General features: G+C 40.9%; 1 protein-coding gene and 1 non-coding gene across 2 annotated transcripts in view; one reads left to right on the top strand and one right to left on the bottom strand.

Annotated features, from left to right (window-relative positions):
• Positions 1-21557, top strand: part of DIP2B (DIP2 disco-interacting protein 2 homolog B (Drosophila)) — a 232157-nt gene that overhangs the window by 193847 nt on the left and 16753 nt on the right. The window contains 11 exon segments of the mRNA XM_010857815.1: positions 763-890; positions 2636-2750; positions 5895-6096; positions 11230-11339; positions 11478-11558; positions 15205-15290; positions 15292-15326; positions 16721-16842; positions 18081-18192; positions 20533-20642; positions 21126-21256. Coding sequence (XP_010856117.1) covers positions 763-890; positions 2636-2750; positions 5895-6096; positions 11230-11339; positions 11478-11558; positions 15205-15290; positions 15292-15326; positions 16721-16842; positions 18081-18192; positions 20533-20642; positions 21126-21256 — 1232 coding nt within the window.
• TRNAG-CCC lies at positions 9090-9162 on the bottom strand. Its single transcript has one exon. It is a non-coding gene; the product is annotated as a tRNA-Gly (tRNA).

Below are 21557 nucleotides of genomic sequence, written 5' to 3' on the forward strand. Positions count from 1 at the left end.
CCAAAAATTTAGGAATTCTGTAATGAATGAGAAAAGTTAGTTTATTGCAAACATGTCTGGGAAAATTATTGATAAAAATTATATGAAATAATAAATAATACAATTATTTATACAAATAGTGCTTTTAGGACATTGACAGCAGACTTCCTGCAGCTCAGTTATTTTATTGGAAAGGAGAGGCTGTTATAATTCCTTAGACCTTTCTTTATTAATTTATTTCTAATCTTACCAGATGGAAACATTACTTATATGAATCGAGACATTCATTCTGACATTAGAACTGTTTTACTCTCTTCCTAATTCCAGTGTTAAATGGCTTAACAGTTTTCTCCTCTGCATCGATTCCATGAATAAGTACAAGATGATGAACTAATAACATAATCCCTGACTGGAGAAATGAACTGTGCTCATTTGGTATCCTAGTTTCTGTCTTTTAGAATTCCTAGCAGTCTAGTGGTTAAGGCTCTGCACTTCCACTGCAAGGGGCGTGGGTTTGATCCTTGGTCAAGGAACTAAGATTCCACATGCCACTCTGTGTGGCCAAAAGTAAAGTAAAATTCTTCCCTAAGAAAGAATTTGAATGGATTGTTATCTTATATACTGTTAAGACCCCATTAATTAAAAGATGCCACTGATTCTGAGATGTCAAACACTTTCTTAGAATCTATAAAATACGGTATTTTATTTCAAGATTTATTTCAAGGCAGGGAGTAAAATGTCTGTTTTACTATTTAAATGTTATAAATCTCTGTTACCTTTCAGGGCAGCTTGGTGTTTGTGGTTGGGAAAATGGACGGGTTACTGATGGTTAGTGGTCGAAGACATAATGCTGATGACATTGTTGCTACTGGACTGGCTGTTGAGTCAATAAAGACTGTTTACAGAGGAAGGTGAGTAGTACAAGGTTCAAATGTTAGCACTTCCGGTGAAATCTAAAAATCTCTATAGTGTGAGTTATATTCTGTAAATCTTCTAGATTAGATTGTTTTTTAATAAGTGTAATAGAAACCAGGCTTTCATTATTTATCTTAGAATGTCTGGTTCTTTGGCTGTAATTGAGAGGAATAAGATAACCATATTCTAGTTTTTTATTTTGATTTCAGTATTTGATTATTACTGTTTGTTGAGTCATGAGGACAGATGAGAATTCTGAAACATTGAACTTCCTACATTCCTTCAATACAAAAGTCACCCCATTCAGTCTAATTGAGATAGGTGCTAGTCTGTAGGAGTTTTACATCTAAGAGTTTATTCTCTTACTTGACTCCAAATTATTACACCATTTTAATGCAGAGATTTACATAGTACATAAGTGCTAGTTTCAAATTCCATGGATGAAGTCAATCTAATAGCTATAGATATGAAGGCTATCTAATAGCCTTTTTTCTTTGATTATATAATAACGCAAGAAAAGATATTTGAGTAATTGATACCCTTTGCAGTAGTTTTCAGTCATGGATATATGTCTAAAGCAGTCTTGATGTCCCTTAGGTTTTGAAAGAGTAAGAAAAATTGATCAAACGAGTAGAGAACCAGTTCCTGAAATGTGTAGTTTTTCGTAATGGAGTAGCTTCCTTTGAGATTCTGTCTTTGGTCACAGTCACATCACCAGCACTCGGCACGCAGCGCATGCAGTCGGTGTTCGTTAAATACGTGTGGGTGAAAGGAAGGAAGGAAGGGAGGTGGTCAGGCACGCCAGCATCCTCAATCCTCCTATGCCTTCCCATTATTTCACACATTCATTCAACAAGCATATGTTGGTTGCCAGCTGCGTGCCGCTTAGATGCTCGGGGTGTGGCAGTGAGCAACACAGACCATGTCTGCCCTCGGGAAGCTCATGCTCTCATTGGGGGAAGAGCAGGTTAAGGTAACCACATAGGGAAATAGATATCACGACCACGTGAGCTGGTGATGGGGACAAAAATGACACGTGGAGTAGGGGTTCCTGCTGGTTATATGAGGGGAAGGTGGTGGCCCGGGATGCTTCACTAGCAGGGGGACGTTTGAGCGGAGACCTCACTCAGAGCACCCCTCCCCTGGCTGCCAGGTGCCCTGTGACCGTCCGGGCAGGTCTGACCTCTCCCCACCACTTTCTGCTTCACCACCCTGCTCCAGGCACACTGGCCTTCTTGCTGTTCCTCAAACCTGCCAAGCTCGTTCCTACCTCAGAACCTTTTCGCTTTCCGTTCCTTCTGCCCGGAAACCTCTTCCTCCAGATCTCGGCGTGGCTCGCGTCCTCACCTCATTCAGGTCTCTGCTCCAATGTCCACTCCTCAGGGAGGCGCTGCCCACCTCCACACACTGCTCCGCCCCCGCCCTGCCTCGGTCCCCCAGTGTATAGCACGACATGACATTATTTCATATTTATTTGTTTGTTCTGTCTCCAACACGCAAGCTCCACGAAGACAGGGACTTTGTCTTATTTATTGCTCCGTCCCAACATTCACGACAGTGGTGCTTAGTACATGTTTTTTGCGTCCTCGTTTCAATGGTAATGATTGTGACGTTTTCTTTTCGAAACTACTCATTCCTGGGCAGTGCAATGGGCATGTCTCCTCTCTGTATTTCCAATTGAGCAAAGCAAATAGGACTGATTGTGAAGGGAGTCCTGATGTGTTTGATCTGTCTCTCTTAGAATTGCTGTGTTTTCTGTGTCTGTATTTTATGATGAGCGCATCGTGGTGGTTGCAGAACAAAGACCCGACGCTTCCGAGGAAGATAGTTTCCAGTGGATGAGCCGTGTGCTACAGGTAAGCACACCTGCGGTCTCTGTTGGGATGGTTGGCTTTGCTGTCAAAGGCGGCAGCAGCCACTGCTGAAGCATTTTCTTCAGTGGACCAGTTATGTTGCCGCCTTCTTTTCCTGCCAGTAACTACTCAGATATTCCGGGTAATGTTAGCAAAATCAGATCATTAATAGCATGCCTCCTCATGGACCACAAAATATTTTTCTGCTCAGGTTGCCAAAAACAATTGGATTTGACTTGCCTCAGCAAGTTCTTTGGCTCTTTTGTACCTAAGTGTTTTCTACCCACAAACATTTTAACTGTCCAAATGTAGAACACATGCTTGACATAATTAGTTCCCATGCCAGCAGCCACAGTCTTACTACTTGCCTCAAGTGGTGCCTGATACGAGCTGTTGTTCTTACTTTGAAGGAGCTTTACTGTGGAGTTAGAGACCTAGGTGAAATAAACCACTAGGGAAGGAGGAAGATTTGGGCTCAATAGGAAAGATGTGTTTCTAGGGTATCAGGCCAGAATGATGCAGAGAGCCTGGTGTTCGTTTAGAATCATACTTTGAATCCCAGCTCTACTCCCTACCACATAAATGCCTTTAGACCACATGCTTCACCTCACTGAGTTTCTTTCTTCATCTGTAAAGTGGGGACAAAATTATCTGTACTTCAGAGCTATTGGAAGGTTAATGGATATGGTAATTAGATAATGAAATATTTAGTGCCTGCATTCAGTGAAAGATGATGGTGATTATCGTTAATATAAGAATCATCATAAGCAAAATCTCTAGTAAAGAATTTAGAGAATATTTGTTGGATGAATGGATGGTTCAGAGGAAGCATGGACTGCCCTTCTCAGGCAATTTGTATGTATTGGGTTGTTCCCAGTGTCTGTAACTTGGCTGCTTGGGGCATTTGGATTTATTTACTGCCAGCTAGTAGTAAAGCTGTAGAAGTGATATGAGCATGAGATGAGTGGTAGCACTGGACGACTTGTAAGATTCATCTGTCTGCAGGATCTGTGATTCTGAATTGTCAGCTGGCAGAGCATAGGCTGTTTGTAGTGGAAAATCAGAAAAAGGAAAGAGAATCTACTGAGATAGACTAGATAGAAAAAAGCAGGGAAGAAAGTAGGACTGGGTGGTCTCTGAAAGATGATTAAAAACCAGACTTGCTAAGGGAGTTTTTTTCATACTGTTCATATTTTCAAACCCACGGCTTGTTTCATTCAGAAAGAATTTTGGGGAATAGTGGTAGACTCTTGTGGTGAATTATGCATTTTTCCTGTGATAGGAAGCAAATTCCCCAGGTTGTTATTTTCCCCTGGAAAGCAACTGTAAGAATTAGATGCAGTGCTATCTCACTAATCCAAGTTTTTGTTAAAGTCATTTTTGGGTTTGATTAGGGTGTGAAATAAGAGGTCATTATCTTATTTGTAATTTCTCAGCTTGGGGCTCTTGGATCCATAGAAGAACAGTAAGAATACCATATGTTCTGTAGGTTAGAGCCCAGAGGTTGTTTAATTCCAGGTCTGTGTATGATATAAATTAACTCAGCCCCTTCTAAGGAAGGTGGTCAGTAAATGACTTACCAGGTACTGTATTTTTTTGTTTTTGTTTTCTTGGCCATACAGCTTGTGGGATCTTGCTTCCCCAACCGGGGATTGATCTCATGCTCCTTGCCATGAAACCAGAGTCCCAACCACTGGACCACCAGGGAAGTCCCCAGGTGGTATATTTTCAGTGGAAAATCCAGGCCACACATGATACATTTTCATATTCTAAGATAGCAGAGACTTAGGAACTCTTCCAGACTTCCCATTTCCTAGTTATTGCTGTTGGTTAGTGGCATAGTCTGAGGAATATGCAATTCAAGTTTATTCCTTTACCATCTTAAGCCTTTGTAATAAAAGGGCTTAATCCATCTTTTATGGCTCTTGGTCCATTCTTCTTCTCAGGCTAGATCTCCTCTTCATTAAGACTTGTGGGTAATACAAAAGAATCCTCTCAGGACTTCCCTGGTGGTTCAGTGGTTAAGACACTGTGCTTCCACTGTGGCGGGACCGGGGTTCAGTCCCTGTTCTGGGGATTAATATCCTACATGCTGCATGGTAATGCTAAAAAAAGAAATAATAATAAAAGAACCCTCTCACCTGGTATGTTTGGAACTGGTATTGATAGTTGAGCAGTTAGTTTTCAAAGGCGATTGAAGCAGGAAACTGTAACAGTGAGAACTGCTTCAACTGCTAAATTTGAACACAAAGTATACCAGTGTGCTTTCCTTCAGTGCAGACGCCTGTGCCTCTGAGTACACCAGTTTGAGTTCCAGGTCAGCTTACTTCCATAAACTACATCCAAATGCATTGTCTTTAGTTTCTGGTTTCATTTCAAGTTAGACTAGAACGTGAGTATTTGAAAAGAAACTAGAATACATAATACTTGCCTTTTAGAATGAACTTGCCCATTGCAATGAATATCAACAGTAGATTGTTAGGAGCTCACCTCTAATAAGTCTTTCAAAAGCATAGCTCTTCGTATTGTTTTGCATTCATATTTTATCATTTGATATGGTAGTTAATTAAATTATATAAACAGCAATACCAAGAACAGCAGGTGTGAAAGGTATAGCAGCAGGCACAGCTGAGCTCGGGGAGTGCACAGCTGGGTAGTTGGGAGCAGGGGTGAACCCCTGCACCCCGAGAGCTGGTGGCCTCCAGGACTCAGTGTGCAGCGGCCTCACCTAGACGTTTTGCAAATGGGATGCCCACTAACCTGGTGAACCATTTAAGCAAGGGCTTGCTTACAGAGGTTCTGTTGTGGTCATACTAGAAATACTTTGCCTCTATTTAATGAGCTATGTTGGACATCTAAAATATTAAAAGAACCAAAACAAATTTGTAGGTTTTAGACATTATCACTCAAGAGAGAACACATTGAGGCTTGGAAATCAGTATCTGCCTCTGTCCATTTGGATTGGATTTCACTCCACTGCCGTCGCTGGAAGGATTAGGTACCTTTAGATTTATGGGATCCTAATAATCTATCAGATTCTAGACCGAGAATCAAGAGAAAAAGAAAAACCCTATAGTAGAAATGTTAGGAGGATGCCAAATGTTACAAAATTAACCTAACTGAATATTTTTCTTCATATTTTTCTAGGCAATCGATAGCATTCATCAAGTGGGGGTTTATTGTCTTGCTCTGGTGCCTGCCAATACACTGCCCAAAACTCCGCTGGGAGGGATCCACATATCTCAGACGAAACAGCTCTTTCTGGAAGGATCGCTACATCCTTGCAATATCCTCATGTGCCCACATACGTGCGTGACCAATTTGCCAAAACCCCGGCAAAAGCAACCAGGTAATATGCTGACTTTAAAGACATGATGTGAAAATTGTAACTTCAAGAGGCTGAATTATTTCACTGTGATTTTTTTCTCTAGAAAGTAAGTAACACGAGAATAGTATCAGCTGACCAAAAGCATGGAGGATTGAGATTTTTGTAAACTGGCTTGTCCAGGTTTACTATTGGCTCAGTCTTCTGAATAATTCTCAGTAGAGTGCCACCATTTTCCATGATGTAAGGCATGGGATCGAGGTGATCAGATTCCCACCGGGGGAGGTAGAAAAAAGCAAGTCCTAAAAAAAAAAAAAAGAAAAAGAAGAAAGCAAGTCCTATAAAGCAAGGTTCTGACAATAAGACAGCTTGTATTTATTGAGTGCTTACTAAGAGCTAAATACTAGTTAACTTTTACATTTTATAATGTGATCCTAAAGCTTTGTCCTCAGCTATGGAAAGTGAAGTCCAGAGAAGTTGAGAATTATGCCAAAAGTCATATAGCAGGTTAGACCTAGGTTATGGGGCTAACTGAGAAGGAGACTAAAGGCAGGAGTAATTGATGGATGGTCAGTCATGTTAAAATATCTATTTAATCCAACATGAAGCCAGAAAGTTTTATTGATATTTTTTCATTTAAATGAGAAGTTAACAAGAGCTTCTAGTTTCTTGTATGCCTGGAAACACATGAGAGCCAAAATCTGGTCTTGACAGTTCCCACTGCTACCACACACACTTGCATACACACTTACACACACATACAGAAACACACTGTGTACATCAGCATGTGTACAAATGTGTTGAGAAGAGGACATAAAAGTGGAGGATTAGGAAGACAAAGGGAAGTATGAAATTGAATTATATTTCCATTAAGACTACTTTTGCTGAAAAGTAAATATGATGTACAATAATAAAATATAAGATAAGCTTCTGACTCTCTAGAGTATTTTTATTAGGATATTAGTAGTTATTACTTCAGTGGTCTGGCCGTTGGAAGATCGTATCACAGTTGGTTATCTAGAGGTTATTGTTGGCTCACCAAGTAACCTTACCTTGGTAAAAGTGTGCATAGAGCTAAAGTATATATAGTATTTATTAGTTTCTGCTAGTGGAAAAAAGAGTTTATGGAAATTAATATTCTAAAGGAGCAGTTAGAATCAAGAAACCTGTACATTACTAATCAAGAAATACATAAAAAGATGTATTTTCATATTTCCTGCCTAAGTATCTGATAGAGAAGACATAGAAGTCCTTCTCCATCATATATTCTGTTATCCTGAAGTCCTACATTCATTTGTTGTTTGAGTGAAATCCCATTTTAAATAGCATTTAATCTAGAATTCCTTTAACAAAGCTTTTATGTCAGTAGATGCTTAAAAGATGCAACTCAGAGGCATAGTATTAATAGATGTTTAAAACATTGCTTTTGCTAGCCGGATTTCACCTAATTTTACTAAATGATGAGACCTAAATAAAAGGTTTATTCATAAGCCCCCATAGGCATAGCATCCACCTGTCTGAGGAAGGCGTTATGTTTGGATTCTGTGTTTTTGCTGTCATGATGGTCTGCTAAGATCTTAGTGGAACACGTATGTGTCAGACCAAAGCGGCTTGAAAATTGAGACATATATGGAGCAGACATGATGTGGGGATGGCGTGAGAGGTTGGAGTTTTAAGAAGAATACAGGAGTGTGGAGATGGATGGGAGTGAAGTAAGAAAGGAAAGGAGGGGAAGAAGAAGATCGAAACGGTGTTAAGGCAGCCCAGGGACAGAAATTTCATTGAAATTCCTGTTAAGCTATTGTATAAAGAACAAGGAGTGTTAGGACTGGTTTTGGGTGCAGGTTTCAGAAGAGCGTAACAGCTGCTTAACCAAGAGAAAAGTTTATGTCTTTCTCAGGTGAAAGGAATCCAGAGTTAGGCAGTCCAGGGCTAGGATGGTAGGTCCTCAGTCACTGTGGATCCAGCATCCTGTCTTGCCGTGTTGGCGCTGTTCTCAGTTAACTGCTGTCACAGATACGCTGCATGACAAATAACCCTGAAACTCAGTGGTTTAAAGTAAGAACCATTTAGTTTTCACTCATGGAATGTGGGTCTGCTGACCCTGACTGGGCTCAGCTGGCCTTGGCTTGGCTCCAGACTGTAAGTTGGGTTCAGAACTGTTCCATGTGTCTCCTCATCAGGCAACCAGCAGCTAGCTGGGCCGTATTTTCCTCAAGGCAGATGGCAGAAGCGAGAAGCCAAGCCAGACCATACAAGCATACTTAGAGCTTCTGTTTGCTTCTTGTTTCCTAACATTTTATTGTCCAAAACAAGTCAGACATGCCCAAAGTCAGTGGAACAGAGGGGTGAATACTCTGCTCATCTAATCACGGCAAGGAAGACTTATAAGAAGACAAAACAATCTTCTCCAGCCAGCCTTAGCATACTGCCTCAGGGTTCATTTAAGCTCCTGACCTCCAGCCATCAGTTCTGCATCCTAGCTAGCAGGAGGAAAAGACAAAGAAGGGAGTACCTTCCCCTTTAAACACATCTTCTAGAAATTGCACTTATTACTTACCCTTAAGTATTATTCTCCCACACTAAAGAACATAGTCCTTCCATGTTTCCTCTGCAGGGGTCACAGGTGCAATTTCTGGTTAGAAAACTAAGATCCTGCATGCTGCATGGCGCAGCCAGAAAATAAAGAATGCAGTCTTTTCTTCAGGCATTTGCCCAACTAAAAACTGGGGGTTGTGGGGAATTCCCTGGTTGTCCAGCAGTTAGGACTCCTTGCTTTCACTGCTGAGACGTGGGTTCAGTCCCTGAGGAAAAAGCTAAGATCCTGCAAGCTGCACAGTGCGGCCCAAAAGCCCCAAAACAAAACACCAGGGGTTGTGTTTTTTGTTTGTTTTTTCTTTATTTAGTTGTTCTGGGTCTTAGTTGTGGCACACAGGATCTTGGACCTTCATTGCAGCATGCAGGATCTTTTTTTAGTTGCAGCATGAAAACTCTTAGCTGTGGCATGTGGAGTCTAGTTCCCTGACCAGGGATTGAACCTGGGCTCCCTGCATTGGGAGCACAGAGTCTTAGCCACTGGACCACCAAGGAAGTCCCTGGATGTTCTGTTTTTAAGGCAGAGAGGAGAATAGAATTGGAGTTGATGACCAGCAGTCTTTGCCACTGAAAACTTACAGAATTTTGTGGGGAGAATAAGAAGGCATGTTATGAGTACATGGACTCAAGAAATGTTCACAGAAGGACCTCAAGAACTTACTGCTGAATTATTTTTGTCATTTTAAATTACTCTGAAAAACTCACTTTTAAAAAATGTCACGCCTTTATTAACTTTACAGTGTGAGTCCAGGATTGGACAGCTTACACAGTCATATACATTCTGAGTCCTACCTATATAGAAAGGCTATCTCCAGCAGGATGTATCTGTAACTTATTAAGTAGTCTCTTGGGAAAGAGTTTTGCATATTATACTTAAAATTTCAGTGGACAAATGCTTTCTAGATGAAAACTGTTCAGCAGAGTATTGGAAGTACTTTACCCTTCAAGCTGTGATGGTTTTTTTCTTTCTTTCTTTTTTTTTTTCAAATTTAAAATTTTTCTTTAACTTTTCATTTTGGAATAATTTCACTTAAAGTTGCCAAACAGTGAAAGAATTCCCTTATTCTCTCTACCCAACTTCCCCAAATATTTTAAAGTGTTTCTATGATTTAAGTAGTTTTTGTCCCAGCTGTTTCAGTGCATGCATAATCAACATATTTTGGCAATAAACATTATTTAATATGAATCCAAGCATACGATCAGCATTATTCAGAACTCAGCTGGCAATAAGTTTTGTTAAGTTTTAGCCATCTTCTTAGTTTGACACATTAGAATCTTAGTCTTTAAGTGACCATCAGGAAAGGCATACAATGCCTTAGCGTTATTGAGAAAGGGTGAGTTTTCTCTTGTTTTCTCTTGAGAAAGGGAGTTTTTACTTTTTTCCCCCCAAGTGTCAAGCCTATGGGAAAGTTAAAAGAATACTGTAATGAACACCCATATACATTCCCCTAAATTCAGTAATTGTTATTTTTCTTAGACTGAACTCTTAGAAAGTAAATTTCTGATATCATGACACTTCACCCCCACATATTTCAACTGTGTTATCTCTAGAGCAGCAGTCCCCAACCTTTTTGGCACCAGGGAAGACAATGTTTCATGGAAGACAATTTATCCACAGACCAGGGGTGGCTAGGGGATGGTTTTGGGATGATTCAAATGCATTACATTTATTGTGCACTTTATTTCTATTATTATTTACATTAGCTGCACCTCAGATTATCAGCCATTAGATTCTGGAGGTTGGGGACCTCTGCTCTAGAGAACAGAAACATTCTTCTAGAATTTTCCTAATCAGCCACAGTGCCATTATCCTGTTAAGAAACTTAGCATTAGTTTAATGCTATCATTTAATAATATACAGCCGATATTCATTTATCTCTCCTTGTTTATATAGCTGATTTTTTTTTTTTTTTAACTCAGTATCCAGTCAGGGTCACAGGCTTTCATGTCCTTTAACTTAAAAGCTCCCAAACTTCTTTTGTCTTCAAGACACAAATATTTTTGAAGAATCCAGACCAATTGTCCTGTGCAGTGTCCCACAATGTGGATTTGTTTACTCACTTAAAGCCCTTCTGATATTCCTGATGAACTTACTCTCAGTCCTCATAGATGGCAGATTTCTTTTCAGAATGGAGATATTCATAACTGTTAAGCCTGCTAGTTAGGGTTTTATCTGTGATTGGAGCAGATAAAAATTATTTATCAATAGGAACCAATGCAACCAATCATCACCTCCTGAGAGTGAAAACTCCCCTCTACTCTGTCCCTCCCTCCGCCCCCGCTAACCCCGTCCGTCTCTCCCGTAGTCCTGTTTTCTGGCACTTGCTGCCACCTGATGTTATTTATTTGTGTATGTATTTATTGGTTGCCTTTCCCGCTAGAATTCAAGCTGTCTTGTTTGCTCTTGTGTCCCAGTGCGTAGAAGGGTGCTCAGTCAGCGTGGTTGAATTTGGTTGAACATTTGAATCAGCTTTGGTCAGTCTGGAAATGCTTGTGGGCGGAAGGTGCTACATCACTTGGATTCTCATCTCCTGAGGCTTGACTTTTGCTCTTAACTTGCAGGTGTAGGCCCTGCTTCTGTGATGGTTGGGAATCTGGTTGCAGGAAAACGCATAGCACAAGCTGCAGGAAGGGATCTCGGGCAAATTGAAGAGAATGATTTAGTGAGGAAGGTAAGTATTCCAGAAATGTTGACTTTTATAGACAAGTCAAGGACAGAACCTAGGCTTCAGATAACGGATGGGAGATGCATTGTCCAGCTTTTTAAAAGTTGCTGACCCTGATTCTTTTTTCCTGCCTTATGATTTCAGCACCAGTTTCTGGCGGAGATTTTACAGTGGCGAGCCCAGGCAACTCCTGATCATGTCCTCTTCATGTTGTTAAATGCCAAGGTATTAAACATTCAGTTGCATATCTAATCAGCTGGCTATTGTGAGAGTACCTTAGGCACTCTTGATCTCTTTCTTTCATCAGAAAATTTCAGTTGCCAACTCTGAGGGGAGAGTTATTGCTTTCTCCTTGTTTTGATATATGAGGATAAATTGTGCAGTTATTTCAAGGCTGAAATGAGATCTCCTGAAGTGTCGTTCAGTACTGTCTCTTTTTTATCACAATCAAGTCATCTTTATTCAGATAGGAACAGTAGGGACAACCATGTAATTGCAAGATCTACAGATGTGCAGAATGCATTGTGTCAGTGTAATTTTTACTCAGTTTGACTTTTCGTTCTTTGATTTCCACCAGAAATAAAATGACCTTAGGTCAGCATTTTAAAAACCAGAGTAATTTTTAGCACATACTTAATTGATTTTTTGCTAACCTAAAAAGCCAATTGAAAATTATTCAAGAATATATTTTACTGCTTTCTAATGGATGGATCACCAGAATATTATATTTTTTACGTTATACATCTTATGGGAGTCTGTTGAGATTTGTGGATTTTAATGGCTGAACCATTCCCTTCTCCTAGGGATCTTCCTGCTCCAGGGATCGAATCTAGGTCTCCTGCATTGCAGGCACATTTTTTACAGTCTGAGCCACAGGGAAGCCGCTTTAATGGCTGAGTCAGGAGCTAAAAGTACTGTGACCTTTGCATAGAACAGTATTTCTCACCAACAGGCAGAAGACTGGAGGATCTATTGGCATCTCTTAGGGGACTTACCCAGATTGCCCCCTTCTGCCCCAGCCCCTTGGATTCTGATACATACACGCACACATACACACAACATTGAGAGTTTATATAGTGACAGAACTGAGAGGAATATATTGTGCATCTTAATGAAGAGTCAGTTAAAATCTTAAGAACCATTGCTCTGTGGTAGAAAACTTCGGGACTTCCTTGTCCATCTCTGCATGAAGCGGGCTTCTCTTTAAGCCCATGGATTGATTAGAGTGCTCCCATTTCACTAAGATGATGTCAGTCTAGCTTGTTGCCCAGTCCACTCCCGGGCTTGGCTACAGTTAAGGTTACAGCCCAATAAAAATCATACTCCAGATAAATTTGTTGGTGAACTTAAGTTTAAATTTGCTTTTTGGTTAGAGAAGTAATATATATGGGTAACTAAAGGACATGAAGTCCATGTATTCTGTGTATTTTAACATTTTACCTTGGATTAGCCCGAGCCACCAGAAAGCTTAAGAACCATACAACAATGTTCTCTTATGCCAGGAAAATGCTTCTTAAAGAAGTTTAGTTTGGTGCTGTACCATGGACCGAAAAGCAGGCGATTGTGATTATTCTCTGGTGGTCCAGTGCTTAGAACTCTGCGCTTTCACTGCAGGGTGCCCGAGTTCAGTCCCTCATTGGGGAGCTGAGATCCCACAAGCCACGCAAAAAAAAGGCTGTTGTAAGAAATGGCCTTATGAATTTAACCTTCATTTTAGCCAAAGAAATATTCTTAATGTCCAACAGTAGACAACTGACTAAATAATTTATGGCATATAAACAAAATACTATGCAGTCATTAAAAACAATGTTGTAGAAGAATTGTTGATGACCCAGAAAACATTCATGATGTGGAAGTAGGAAAAGTAGAATATAAAACTTTAATAAGGGAGTACTTACTGAAGACCCTGTCCTAGATGCTTTCCATTTCATAGTTCATTTTAAGATCGAGTTAACGGAGGCACGGAGACATAAAATCACTTGCCTGAGTTCGCAGGGCCCAGGGCTAGGACTAGGAATTTAGCTCCTTCATTTGAACCCAGACTGGCTTCAGGGCCCGCATTCTTAGCCAGTGCACTCTATAGCCTCTGGCATAATATAGTATGATATATTTTTTTTAATGTTTCATGTGAATTTATATACAATATATACTTAGTTTTTAAAAACTAGGAAAATACACACCAGAATGTTAATAGTGCTTCCAGCTTATATTTACTAATCTGTATCTTCCAAATTTTCTATATTGAACACCTACTGTTTTATATTCATGAAACTTAAAAGTTATTTCTCCAAAAACTAGCTCAGTAAACTTGTTTTTATCATGAGGTTTTAAAAATTAAGTTTTTAAATAATGAGGACGATGTGCTATTGGCACTGTATAGACAAATAATAGTTTGATTTTATCTGGTGAATTGTAAGGTTCAGTTCAGTTCAGTCGCTCAGTCGTGTCCGACTCTGCGACACCATGAATTGCAGCACACCAGGCCTCCCTGTCCATCACCAGCTCATTGTAAGGTAGGCATACCCAATACAGGACCAAAACTCATATATTTGTGCACCAGTGTATATTAGAATGAATAGTCCATCAGAAGTAGAATGGATGAGTAACTTGTGGTATGTTCTGATAATTAAATGCTGTGCAGTAACAAAAACGGATGAACCTACACCTAGGTGCCACAGCCTAGATGACACTTCATAGAATGTTGAAAGAAGTAAAGCACAAAATATACATGTACAGCACAATTCTATGAAAATCAAATACTTCATAGATGGTAAAAATATGAAGAAAAAGAAAGCCACTAACATTAAAACGTCACGATAGTGGTCCCCAATGGATGGCATCACTGACTCGATGGACATGTAAGTTCTGGGAGTTGGTGATGGACAGGGATGCCTGGCGTGCTGCAGTCCACGGGGTCGCAAAGAGTTGGACACAACTGAACTGATGGAGGGAAGGGGGCTTCCCAGGTGGCACAGTGGTAAAGAATCTGCCTGCCAGTGCAAGTGACACAAGAGACACAGGTTCGATCCCTGGGTCAGGTAGATCCCCTGGAGAAGAAAAGGACAACCCACTCCAGTATTCTTGCCTGGAAAATTCCATGGATAGAGGAGCCTGGTGGGCTACAGTCCATAGAGTCGCAAAGAGTCAGACATGACCATGCGCCTGAGCCCCAGCCATGGAGGGAAGGAGAGGGCTGGTGAGGGTGTCCATGGGGTGCTTTTGAGCTGCTGGCCGTGGTCTTTTTCACATCAGGCTGGTTCTTAACCTGCATTTTCAGATCTTCTGTGCATTCCCACTTGGGTGTTATATTTACAAAGGAACAGGGGTTCAAAAGCCCAGCTAAGTAAAACTTGAATTGACAAGAAGGATTATTTATGAAGACCCGCAGGAGAAATTATTCTCAAGACCTTTATTGTTAGCTAGCAGACTCAGGTTCACTGTTCCTGTTTTCGTTTCCGTCTCTGCTGTTAGAATACATGGAGCCAGACTTGTGTTTTTCTCATAGCAAATGTATTTGACCACATAGCCAGTGTCCTGACCTCATTCTTGCCTTCATCCTACTTTTCTTTATTTTCCTTCTACTTTTATTTCTTCACTTAAAAAAAAATTGCTATATAGTTTTAAAGCTGCTTTACATAAGAAAGACTGTAAATACATATGTTTGATTTGAGTTAATGTTGTTAGTCCCTCAGTACTTTCAGACACTGAGAAAGAAAAAGTAAGACCACACACGTCTTTCGGTGCTTGGGAAAGTTTCACTGAATTTGATAGCAAGGCACACGCCTTTGATGTAGTGTCAGATTGGCCGCATTTGTTACCGTTGTATTTCATTACTGAGCTTCGCCCATGCGTATACTGTCTTCTGTTCCAGGGCACTACAGTGTGCACAGCCAGCTGCCTTCAGCTTCATAAGCGAGCAGAGCGGATTGCGGCCGTCCTTGGTGACAAGGGGCATCTACGCGGGAGAGAACGTGGTGCTGCTCTATCCACCTGGTGAGCGCTGGCTTGGTAGACTGCACAATCTCTGTTACTAGACTGCTGACCCTAAGAGGACAGGAGCTCAGGGCCACCGTACGTGACCACGTGGGCTGTGCATGGAGGCTGCTGCCGTGCAGACAACCCCTCCCTCCAGAGTTGAGTGGTATGGGGGTTCTGGCTGGGACCGAGCCTGTTGTACTTACTCTTGTATTTCCACTGTCTAGCTCAGTATGGTAAATACTGAATGAGTGGTGATTTCTTGACTTTTGGAAACACTCAAAAAAGACTGTTTCTAGGAGTGCTCAGGAACTGTTCACCCAGTTTCCAAAAATATGTTGTGCATGAACTCTGACTTCAATTCTCCACATGATAATTGGTGCTTACTGTCCCTCGATTATTACTGCTTTCATCTTCCACACTCTATAATCTAGTTCAGCAACCTCTTCACAGCAAGAGGGACTCAATTATTTGATGACAGTTTGGTGTATTCAGAATTTTAGGCAGACTATTTCAGTTGTCCCTTTCTTTAGTCTTTTGTCACCTAACCTACTCATACATCCAGGCTTCTGTGGTCTTTTATCCCATTTACTTCATTTTACTCAGTGATTCTTACTTGCTCTTCTATTTATATTGATACTAAGATTTTTTAGAAGCTGTTAAGAACAACTTTGTTCTGGGAGGTTATTTTCTGTCCACCAGTTAATCACGGTGATGGACATCGGCATTGCCCAAGGGGGCTGCCCTCTGAGTCCTTATATTGCAGAGGCTTTGTATCAAGTGACGTTTTGCCTCCCTAAAACCTGCACCCAACAGGGAAGTGACATCTCAGGGGTCTGATTGTTCTTAAAACATAGTGGCCTTCTTAAGATTGAGAGAAAGCTCAGATGCTCCTCATCTCTCTTTTCCCATTGTTTTATTTCCCAAGTGAAACAGCCCTAATCTCTGCACTTATTCTTTCCTAAATAATATCAAGTAATGATGTCAAAATACCTTCTTCAGGTATCTTTCAAGTGTTTTCTTTGCTTCTGACTTCCTTTTTCATTTGTTTATTCTTGGCATCTCTATATTTTTAAAAAAGTTGTTTTATATGCTTCCTTCTTTTACCTTCAGTTTCTTCTTAAGTTAAAAAATTTCTAGGAATTTCCCTGGTGGTCCAGTGGTTAAGATGCCACATTTCCAAGGTAGAGGCATGGGTTCGATCCCTGATCAGGGAACTAAGATCCCATATGCCACACAGCCAAAAAACTTCTTTTTTTCTTTAAAAAAAAAAAAAAAAATTCTGATAATGTCTCCATTAAATTTTGGTCTAGTTAACCTGTCTGGCACACAATTTAATAAGCTAGGTTTGGAAACTCTGCCTTTTGCTTTCTCAGTGACAAACCGGGCCGCTAATTGGCTGTGTCTTGCAGGCATAGAGTTAATCGCTGCATTCTACGGCTGTCTGTACGCGGGGTGCATACCTGTGACTGTCAGACCCCCTCATGCTCAGAACCTCACAGCCACGTTGCCCACTGTCCGCATGATTGTTGACGTAAGTATAACTTTCCTTGTCCGCATCTCATAAAGCCCCAAGTCAGACAACTAAGGATCCTTACTCTTTTCCAGTTTAGTTGAGTCAAGAAGTCAAATCTAACTCCTGAAAAGTACCTCCTTTTCCTTATCTGATCACAGTGACCAGCATTTTTAGTGAAGAAATATGGAAAAGCTGTTTTTGGTGAGATACAGGATTATGTTTTTATCATAAACATTAAGGAAGTAAGTAAAGGTGCCATTTAGTAATTAATTCTCCATAAAACTTGTTTTTTTTCCTTTCTTCTTACAAAAATTCTAATATTTTTTTCTGCATACTAACCAAGATAATTTTAGATGCCAAACTGAATTCTCCTGATGGAAGGTCACTTTTTGGGGGTTTAGTCTTACAAAATCATTTGGTATATTATTAAAAAGGTGTCCAGATCTTGCTCTGAAAGTGATAGATGTTTCTGTAGGAAATGAGAATTGAAGACAGTGAAAGAGATCTGTATTGCATCATATCCTAATGTACTTTAAAGCAAATTGCAAAATTCCAATTGATGTAACATTTGTTTCTCTAAGAACTGCTGCTCTGTCAGCAGCTGGAACCTGCAGTATAGAAGCCACATTCACCACAGATGATTTTTCTACAGAGTTCAGTTCAGCAGGACGCCCTGGTTACGGTGTGCAAAGTAGGCCGGGGCAGCAGGGAGAGGAGTTTCCTTCCACCGACACGGTTTGAGTAGTAAGGGAAGTCGGTGACTTTGCATTTCCACGTGCAGATGTGTGGGAGAGCTTGGTTCCTGTGAGCTTGCAGAGTCCACCAAGTTCAGGATATGTTTTCTAGGTCCAGTGCAGTTCACCACTCCCTGGACTGTTGCAAACAGTACCCGCTTCAGAGATGATCCTCTGACACCTCTCATTCCCTGAGTACCACAGAAATCCATGTTTTTATTTTATTATGGTCTTCATGAAATCAATAGATCTGGGGTCCATCCTGAGATTGTGACCATGGAATATCTGAGAATCACTGTTATAGTAAGCTGTGTTGTGAACAAGTCCATCATTCTAGTTCAGTGTATTTTCAGAACAAACGTAAGGGGAATACTGACTTCCATTGTCCTGTGTGCGTTCTTTGAAAGGCTGGTACTGCCCTGTCCCAGTTTGATGTGCGAGTTGCTTTTATCTGCAACCAGTGCCATAGTGCTACACAGGGCTAAACTTCCTGGTGCTTATTTTTGTCCATTTGTCTTCTAGGTCAGCAAAGCAGCCTGCATTCTTACCACACAGACCCTAATGAGGTTACTGAGGTCCCGAGAGGCAGCAGCAGCCGTGGACGTGAAAACCTGGCCAACTATCATTGACACAGGTGAAAGGGAGATTTCTCCAGGGTCGTTGCAAGAGCAAGAATATTCACTCCCTGAGGTTTCCTGGATTCTCATGCCAAAGATGTTTACATAGCTCTTCCATTGCAGCCCATTCCACCTGCTAAGACAGATGCAAAACTTAATATGCACTCAGCTTGAGTTACCAAAGCACTGGATGCTGCAGCAACCAGATCCAAAGAAGCAGATCACATTGTGCTTGAACTCTGTGAACAAAACATGTCTTCCTGTCATACTCTTGGCATCATCAAATAGTGTGGTTAGGTGTTTATGCCAGATGTGACCATAGACATACAGGGCTGCATAAAGCATTGAGAAGATCTGACCTTTGACTTCCAGATGTGATAGAGCTGGAACAGCACTGGGCTAGGAATCAGCAGGCCTGGTTCTGGTTCAAGCTTCAGTCCTCATTTTTTGTATAAACTTGGCTGAGATTAGCCTGTCTTAAAATACTACCTACCCTTGTATAACTCACATAATTACTGGGGATATCAAATGCAACATAATATGAAAATACTTTGAAAACCATGAAGTGTATGAATTTAAATGGTGTTCATACTAAAGAAGGCGGTGGGACTCTAGGGTGGCTGGAGATGGTAGTGGAGAGGGGAGTGTGGGTTTTGGAGTCGAGCAGACAAGTATAAACCCTCATCCTCTTGTTACTCGTAGCTGCTTCCTGTTGTTGTAAAGATTAATGACATCATGTGAAGCACCAGCACACCATCATCATAACAACAATATCTAACTTTATTTAGCCCTTACGGTGTGGCAGTCATCTAGCATGTATAACATCATTTCCTCCTATACCAAGCCTATCAGATAGATGCAAGTTGTATCCTCATTTTACAGATCAGAAGGCTGAGGCACGGGGAAGCTAAATAGGTAGTGAGTTGGCCAAAATGTTCGTTGGGGTTTTTGCATAAGATGTTATAGAAAAACCCGAATGAACTTTTTGGCGAACCAATGGCTGAAATTCAAACCCAGTCAGTTTGGCTCCTTTCCCAGTCGCTTAACCATTAAGTTCCTCCCTACCAGTTCTCAGGTAAGTATTACATAGTATCCACCTCAAGAACAATTAATATGGATGTAAACCCAGGGATGACATCTATTTATGGTTATGGTCCAGATGCTGAACTGTAAGTAGTCATTTATATAGTATTCAACACAAGTGGATTGCATTGGTGTTAATGATGCAGATAATCTACTGTGGTTATTGGACTCAATCACGTTTTAGGAAGACCTGAAATGTGTGCTGTGATACAAACAACAGAAGGATTTCTTTCAGTGTTGGAGCAGCTTTTCCCTGCGTGGAGCTGGGTGGAAGGTGGTAGAGACAATCTTGGTTTGGCCAGAGATGAGTGCCCAGTGACACAGAGATTGAAAAGTAAGCGTCAGAATCGTTTCTTGATTGGAGGCCAAAGGAGCCATTAAGGAGGCATGGCTAGGGCCAGAAACATCCTTGATATCCTTGGATTCCACATACAGATTTGGACAGAAAGGAGAGGTATCATAAAAGAGCAAAGGGAAATAATTCCCAGTTCTAAATTGTCATTCTTAAAATTTGTCATGTTAACTTGGAGAAAAACCATCCAGCTTTTAAAGCAGACTGTGATTACTATACTGTGTACTAAACTAAATAACAAACTTGAACTTGAAACCAGCATAACAACAAGGAAGGCTTCTTGAGTTGTTTTAAAGTGCTTTATGTGAATTAACTTCCTAACAGGTCAGTGAGGGCAGGTTTTATTACCACTTTATAGACAAGTAAACAGAATCAAAGAGGTTAACTAACACCAAGGTGATGACATCGTTGATGAGGGGCACAGCTGGAATTTGAACACTGGCAGCCTGCTTCTTTAGCCAGTTTTCGGCTACTGTGTTATAGTACCACTCACTAGTCTTCTGCTAAATACATCTACCTGATGTAGTTTCCTTGTTTATATTGTCTAGTGGTGCCCTCAACCCCATCCCATCACTCCAGGAGTGATGTGTGTGAGCTGGCTGGTTAAATGCTAGAAGCCCTAAGCCTCAGCAAATCTCAGAAGCTAAATGTGGTTCTAGCAAAGCCATGGAAGACCAACTGAATAGCAATGATTTTTGAGTTCCAGCGTGTCAGGTTTTTTTGAAGTGTAGTTGATTTACAGTGTTGTGTTTAATTTCTGCTGTTAGAGCAGAGTGACTCAGTTTATATATGTATATATACATATACACTTTACCATTATGGTTTATCATAGGACTCAGGATATTGACTATAGTCCCTGTTCACAGTAGGACCTTGTTGTCAATGTGTGTGATTGACATTGGGTTTTCTTTTTTCTTTGCAGATGATTTACCCAGGAAACGGTTACCTCAGCTCTATAAACCACCCACTCCTGAGATGCTGGCATATCTTGATTTTAGTGTCTCCACAACTGGCATGCTCACAGGAGTGAAGGTAGAGTAGTCGGGATATATTTACTTTCACTGGAGGCTGGTAACATGCCAGGTCTGCAAAAAATAGAGATGACCACTGCCCCAGGGACTTCAGATGGAGAGGCCAGTTGGTTGTACCAGAGACCAGTAGGCGGAGGATCAAGGGCCTCTGCTATATTTAAATAAAAGCATTGGCTCTTCCGGAATAAGTTATCCCAAGGAATTTGTGTTACGAAGTGTTCTGAACCTAGCATCGACACTAATAGATAAAGCAAGTTGCATTTAAAGCCAGTATGAAGTCATAAATATATATTTCATAAGATTCAATATTGACAAATGAACAGATAGATTTAACTTGAGTTAGATTAGGCATTTTGAAGCAATAAAAGATACATGTCATTTTGAGGAGGTGGAGGGAATTGAAGCTTCTCAAATCTATCATTAGAGCTGCTCTTCTGCCTGTGGGATGCCAGTTCCATCCTGTTCCGTGTTCCTTACCTTCCAGATGTCCCACTCTGCGGTCAATGCTCTCTGTAGAGCCATCAAGCTCCAGTGTGAGTTGTACTCCTCTCGGCAGATTGCCATCTGCCTTGACCCTTACTGTGGACTTGGCTTTGCACTCTGGTGTCTCTGCAGGTAGGCATGGAAAAAGCAAAGAATCAGAATGCATGGGGATATCTTTGAGGCTGTGACCATCCCATCCTTCCATGTGCTCCCTTAATTTGGTAAAGTTTCAGTAAAGTGCTGGTGTTTCCTGGAATTTGTGCACCTAATGCGTCTTTGACGTTTGTCTGGTTTTGTTTGCATTCCCTCTTTTCTGTTAGTTTTATGCCTCAGACAAAAGGGCTGTGATCTTTCTACCTCTCCTGTGCTCCATCCTGTCATCCGTCCTCGTTTTAGAATCAGAGCCAAGTAGAAGGATGACATACCCCCTAGG

This window comes from Bison bison, unplaced genomic scaffold, assembly GCF_000754665.1.
Source record: "Bison bison bison isolate TAMUID 2011002044 unplaced genomic scaffold, Bison_UMD1.0 scf7180017864383, whole genome shotgun sequence".
NCBI classification, from domain to species: Eukaryota; Metazoa; Chordata; class Mammalia; order Artiodactyla; family Bovidae; genus Bison; species Bison bison.